General features: G+C 37.6%; 2 protein-coding genes across 2 annotated transcripts; both read left to right on the top strand.

The window, feature by feature from the left end:
- The first annotated feature begins 995 nt into the window (after positions 1–995).
- Positions 996–1,991, top strand: LOC121522557 (trace amine-associated receptor 1-like). Its single transcript, XM_041807093.1, has one exon. It carries the CDS (start codon positions 996–998, stop codon positions 1,989–1,991), a length of 996 nt encoding a protein of 331 aa, XP_041663027.1.
- Positions 1,992–5,736: 3,745 nt separating this feature from the next.
- Positions 5,737–6,729, top strand: LOC121522546 (trace amine-associated receptor 4-like). Its single transcript, XM_041807082.1, has one exon. It carries the CDS (start codon positions 5,737–5,739, stop codon positions 6,727–6,729), a length of 993 nt encoding a protein of 330 aa, XP_041663016.1.

The following is a 6,729-nucleotide window of genomic DNA, read 5'->3' as shown; positions in this document are numbered from 1 at the left end:
TGGCCCCCTCACAAGTCTAAAAAGATTATTAGATATAGCATTTTGGTTGATCTTTTCATCTATCATATCATGTTGTTTGTTGAAAAAAGAATAATCTTGTGACCATCTCCTTTCTGCTATGATTAATGAAACTTTTGAGCCATTTGGTAAATAGACCCATCAATGAAATCCTGATTGTCACATGTCAAATTTCTAGACTTTCAAAGTTTTCATTAAAACTTTCAGTTGTCTTTGAACACGTTGGACTTAGGAGGAAAAATAATTTCTGTTGTCTTATTTTGATAGGTCTGCTGGGATGGATAGTCCTGCCTCACACCCTGAAGGTCTTTTATTTAACCTCTGACTTTACTGAACACAGAGACAGAGAGCTCATTTAATACAGCCAACTACATACATGGCACTATCTGCTCTGCTGGCCATAATACCCGGATAACATGGAAGGTAAGTATAGGAAATTCACAGGCTTATCAATTTTTGCTGAGAGAAACTAGCAAATGGTAATGTATTAATTATGACTAGTGCTGGACGCAAATACTAACTGGAAATGTTTGTTTTCAATCAGTATTGGATGAGCTGACCAACGGCGAATTGAAAATCTTGATTAATTAGAGCAAAAACATAACAAACAACCTGAGAGAGCTGGGACTGTTTTTCTTTTAATCCTCCTCAAATAAATTTTAATTTTTTTAGTGACCAAATGAACACACTTAAAAAAACACACTTTAAAGTGTAAGGAATGACAATCAAGAAAAGACAAAACTGATGTACATCTGCCATTCCAGCTCGAGTATCCATTAATTTATTTGTTTGTATAGCCAGTTTTTACAGCTGATATAGACTGAGAGCCAAAAAAAATCAGTTTTAAATAATGTTAGAAATTTTCAGATCTGCCAATACATCCTGATAATTTCATGCATCCTTAAAATCTATGCGTAAAGCTGTCTCCTTTATGTTGATCCATTCCTTATTTTTCCATTCTTCATTTTATCAAACAGATGGAGCCAGCATTCTGCTTTGAGTCCAGAAACAATTCATGCTTGAAGATAAACTCTCCCATGCCCCTACGTGTCACTCTTTACTTCATTCTCGGGGTCATAATCATTCTAACAGTGTGTGGAAACTTTCTGGTCACTTTCTCTATCACTTATTTTAAGCAGCTCCATACTCCAACCAACTACCTGATTTTATCTCTGGCTATGTCTGACTTTCTCTTAGGGATAGTGGTCATGTTTCCTCGTATGATTCGACTTGTAGAGTCTTGTTGGTATTTTGGTGACTTCTTCTGTAAAGTCAGCTTGAGTTTTGATGTTATGCTGATTACAGCATCAATCATAAATCTGTCATTTATTTCTATTGATCGATACTATGCTGTTTGCCACCCTCTGCTTTACAGAACAAGAATATCTACTAATGTTGTGTTGATCATGATTTTCCTCTGCTGGACTATTTCTCCCATCTTGGGCTTTGGAATGATTTTCTTGAAGTTAAATGTTTTAGGAAGTGAAGTGTTTTACTCCCAACATTTTCTGTGTGAAGGACGATGTGCTTTGATTCAAAGTAAACTTTCAAGCACAGCTTCAACTGTTTTGTCCTTTTACCTGCCAGCAGTAACACTGCTTGGAGTTTATCTGAAGATTTTGCTGGTGGCACAGAGACAGTTTAAGAGTATAAAAAATGCAGGCCTGGTGAGCTCAGTAAAAAAGTCCAACAAAAGTCAGACCAAAGCCACTAAAACACTGGCTCTGGTGATGGGGGCTTTTCTTTGTTGTTGGACTCCATTTTTTGTCTGTGTCTTTACTAATCCTTTTATAGGTAACTCAGTACCATCAGTCTTGATTGAAACATTAGCGTGGCTGGGCTTTTTAAATTCAGCCATGAACCCTATAATATATGCGTTCTTTTACAGTTGGTTCAGAAAAGCATTTCAGTTGATGACTTCAGGTAATATCTTTAAATCTGACCTTTCAGAAACAACACTTTTCACTGAATAAACTGATGAATGAAATGAATGGATGTAATTAGTGTGCCTTTCAATCCAAAGTGATCTGCTTGAAGCAGTTACTACCTCCATTTACAACTTGTTCTGTGAAACTCTGACTAACAATTCATTACATATCAGCCATGTTCTTCAGTCTGATATAGTTTTCCACACAGGACTCCCAGGTTAATGGCTGTGTCAGACCACTCTGTCTCTGTAGGCCCTCAAAGTGTGCCTGGAGATGGTCATCTCCACATGGACTGTAGGGTGACCGAACCATAAACTGGCACAGTTCCTCCTGAGAGACTGAGAACTCACAGTTAGTTCCACCAAACCTGGGAGTCAAATATTCACATTAGATCTTATTTACATTATTTTGTTTTCAGCCAGCTGGCATGCTGTAATTCTTTGTGTGTGTGCAGCAAATGTGTACTGTGGTTGTACTTGAAACTGTTTTGAAATTTCTGCATCAAGTATGTAAATAAATAATTTTCTATCACACTTGAGATTAGTAAAGATTATTAGTCATGGCTGACATAAGGTGAATACGTTATGACAGCATCTTTCAGAAGTACTCCACAGGCAAGAATTTAATCAAATTTTTAGAGGTATATTTGATAAAAATGTTTGGGAAAAAATAGATTGATAGAAACCAACCTGTGAGACAGGTTGTGCATGAAATTTGGTTTGCCAGATGGACAGCGAGACTGTTTAACAGGTCTGATGCTATGTGTGTTCCATTTTTCTCTGCATTCATCAAGATCCCACTGTAGGACACCCATGAACACATACTGCACCAGGCATGTGTACTCATGACTGCCACTCAATAGATTTCTCTCCCTCAGGTAATTCATCAGTTCCATCCAGAATTGAAACCTGCACACAGACTCAAGTTAGAACTCTCGCTTGTTTTAGGTCACCTGATCATATCAGGTGTGTTGGAGATGCTCTCTCACACCCAGATCTTATGACAATTACGCCGATGCATGTCAACATTGAGCATAACACACGGATCACATGTGGAGATAACGTCATATCTAATATCTAGTGAAAGTTGTCCAAACGTGGGTATTTTATTTGATCTTTAATGCACTAATGATCATAAATATTGTCAAAACAGTAGAAACAGGAAACCAAACCTCCCAAATGAGGCAGGGTGAAACGATGTGTCTGGAGAGCTGCAGGTGTGAGGCAGGGCTGGTTTTAGTCATTTGAGGCCCAGGGCAAGACCAATATGAGGCCCCTCACCCTTTAGCTAAAAGCATCAATAATGAGTGGAAAAGAATAGAAAACATCTCTTTTATGTTAATAAAGCCACAGAACTATAGTAAATGTCCCAGTGTGAGAGATAAATACCCAAATAACAAACCTTAATTCATAAGCTCTTTGAAAAGCATCTCAGAGCTCAAACACATTTTTAACACATCATTAGACCAGGTGGAACTTGCATAAATAAAAAAGAATATATGTTCATTATTAGTTACATATCCTTTCCTCTAACACTATTAAGATTTTTATGTGGCCTATTGCATCCTATTTAACTACACACTAATCCAACAATTCACTGTTTTATTTTATTTCAAGTCTGGATCAGCTGATCTATGGCTCTTCTTACATCCCTGGTTTTGGAATGTGGCTCTCTCTAAAGTACTTTAAGACAATATGGACAACCTGGCTCTTTGGTAGAATAAGGTTGTGCTCCCCTGGTATAGACTGTCTTCAGACAGAGAAATATCAGTGGCAGGCAGAAATTAAGTAGTTTGATTTGGAAAGCATGAACAGCCTGAAAGAAGAAAGAGAGGAGTTATAAACTATGTATTTCTAGATATTATATACCACATTTGTATTTTACTAAATGCATTCAAGGATATGTTTTCCAACATCTTTTCCATGAACACACTCCATCATGTAGACCTTTGAAGAGGTAGTGAACACTCTTTTTCATCTGTAAAGTGAGGTAATTTACTGAACTATAATAAAACACATCAGTGTTAGTGTTATAGCTGAAATTTGCATCAAACTGATAAAAATCTGGATTTTACAGCTTTTAATTAGCTCAAACGGACATCTGCCTTGAAAAATCTTTTCTGAAAAGGTGGGCCTTATGTGGCGTAGAAACGTCACAAACTTTATATAAAAGGTAGAGCCTTACACCTCCAACTGACTACCATTCAGAGACCACTACCATCCTTTCCTGCACTGCTTCATGCACTGCAGAGCTCTGGCTATAGTAATGCCACTGCTGGAGCAAACGACCTGAACAGGTAGTGCTCAGGACCATCATGGTCCACCACCACACTATAGCCTGTGTCAGGGGACTCTAGAGGGGAAAACTCCTCCACTTTAAAGGTCACTATAAGGCAGCAGTGCTGTGGGACCCAGTCTGTGTCAGTCTTCTAAGGAAAAGAGAGTGAGCCAGACCATATGTCCTGATAAATGTTCTACAACTAATAATTAATGAATTAAGTATTTTAATGTGTGGAAAAAAGACTTTGGTGCATGCTATATCTCAAGCATTACCTGCAACCCTTGGGGCTAATCCCCCCTGTCTTTCAATCCTAGTGATGGCCCTGATGTTGAGTAACTTTTGAGAAGCCTATCTGAATTTGTGTCTTTGGTTAAAGATAGTATTTGATAATATAACAATTTTCTATCCATACAGAGGAGGCATACTTTAAATGTATTGAAATTGTAAGGCATCTTTGAGTAAACTTCGGGTATCATTTGAGTATCTCATTGCAGGGCTGAGTGTCCTGGTTTTCGGTAATCAAAATATGGTCACCCTACATTACACACATCAGTCAATCCCTGCTTGTCACTCGTCAGACTTTCTCTGAACTTTTAATCATATCATTAAAACTTTCAGTTGTCCTTAAACTCAACTTGTTGTTGAATTGAGGAGGAATAGTCATCCTTGTTGTCTTGTTTTTTTGTGCCTGCTGGGACAGGCTGTCCAATCTTACCCCCTGAAGGTCTTTTATTTAACCTCTGACTTCACTGGCCTCAGAGACAGAGAGCTGTTTTAGTGCAGCCAAACACGGATGTGTAAAATTCTGCTCTGCTGGTCGACTATCCAGATAACCCTTGAAGGTAAGTAGAGATGTCGGTAGTGGGTAATGTGCTGAGAGAAACTAGCAAATGGTCATGTGATATTTATGTATAGTGATGGATGAAATTCTTAACGGAATTTTCTTTTATTGAATGAGCTGACAGATGGCTGACTGAATATGATTTTACTCAGAGCTTAGCCGTAATGCTTAAGTGAGCAGGTTTGCAGAAACATTCTGCAAAATCAGAGAGCAGAGAGCTTGCTTTTCTTTAACAACCTCTTAGACAAAATTTTAAATCTGAATTTTTGTCCTGTATAGTACAGGTGAATACTTAGCTTGCCAACTTGCAGGACAAAGAGTCTTCGTTGTCTTGTTAAATAAATAATTGTGTGCTCATGCTGTGTTCTTTATCATGTCATGATTAATTTGAATGTTTTTACTTCTGGTTTTACCATCCACTGGACTCTAACTTATTTTCAGCATTTTAATAACCAGTGTATTGTCAGCCTGAGGGATTTATAACATCTGATCAATATATGTTTTACTGCTGACAGCAAAGCAAAATCCCCTTTCCAGTGACGAAAAAGATGACCTTAAACCTTTAAGAGAAAGAAGACAGTAAATGAAAAAAAAGGGTAAGGAAATGCTTTATCCTTTATTTTATTCTATTCCTGATTATTTTGAAATATTTTTTTCCCTTTCAAACAGATGGAGCCAGAATTCTGCTTTGAGTCCAGAAACAATTCATGCTTGAAGAAAAACTCTCCCATGCCCCTACGTGTCACTCTTTACTTCATTCTTGGGATCTTAATCATTCTAACAGTGTGTGGAAACTTTCTGGTCATTTTCTCTATTGCTTATTTCAAGCAGCTCCATACTCCAACCAACTACCTGATTTTATCTCTGGCTATGTCTGACCTCCTTGTTGGGATAGTAATGTTCCCCAACATGATTCGACTTGTAGAGTCTTGTTGGTATTTTGGTGACTTCTTCTGTAAAGTCAATTTTAGTTCTAATGTCACGCTGGGTACAGCATCAATCATAAATCTGTCGTTCATTTCTATTGATCGATACTATGCTGTTTGCCACCCTCTGCTTTACAGAACAAGAATATCTACTAATGTTGTGTTGATCTTGATTTTCCTCTGCTGGACTATTTCTCCCATGTTGGGCTTTGGAATGATTTTCTCAAAGTTTAATATTTTGGGAATTGAGGAGTTTTACTTTAACCATTTTGTGTGTGAAGGACAATGTGTTTTGATTCAAGGTAAACTTTCCAGCACAGTCTCATCCATTGTTGCCTTTTTCCTGCCAGCAATAATACTGCTTGGAGTTTATCTGAAGATTTTCCTGGTGGCACAGAGACAGTTTAAGAGTATAAAAAATGAAGGCTGTGTGAGCTCAGTAAAAAAGTCAAATAGAAGTCAGACCAAAGCCACTAAAACACTGGCTCTGGTAATGGGGGCTTTTCTTCTTTGTTGGACTCCGATGTTTATCTGTGTCATTACTTATCCTTTTATAGGTAAATCAATACCTCCAGTATTGTTTGAAACATTAGGATGGCTGGGCTTTTTTAATTCAGGCATGAACACTATAATATATGCATTCTTTTACAGTTGGTTCAGAAAAGCATTTCAGCTGATAGCCTCATGTAATATCTTTAAATCTGACCTTTCAGAGACAACACTTTTCACTGAATAA

The sequence above is a fragment of the Cheilinus undulatus genome, linkage group 2 (genome assembly GCF_018320785.1).
Source record: "Cheilinus undulatus linkage group 2, ASM1832078v1, whole genome shotgun sequence".
Lineage (NCBI taxonomy): Eukaryota > Metazoa > Chordata > Actinopteri > Labriformes > Labridae > Cheilinus > Cheilinus undulatus.
The sequence above is the reverse complement of the archived record's forward strand: the minus strand, read 5'-3'. Positions and strand labels throughout refer to the sequence as shown.

What these genes read in the sequence shown, in the direction of transcription:
- LOC121522546 (XM_041807082.1), top strand. Translation starts at nt 5,737, where the DNA reads ATGGAGCCAGAATTCTGCTTTGAGTCCAGAAACAATTCATGCTTGAAG.
- LOC121522557 (XM_041807093.1), top strand. Translation starts at nt 996, where the DNA reads ATGGAGCCAGCATTCTGCTTTGAGTCCAGAAACAATTCATGCTTGAAG.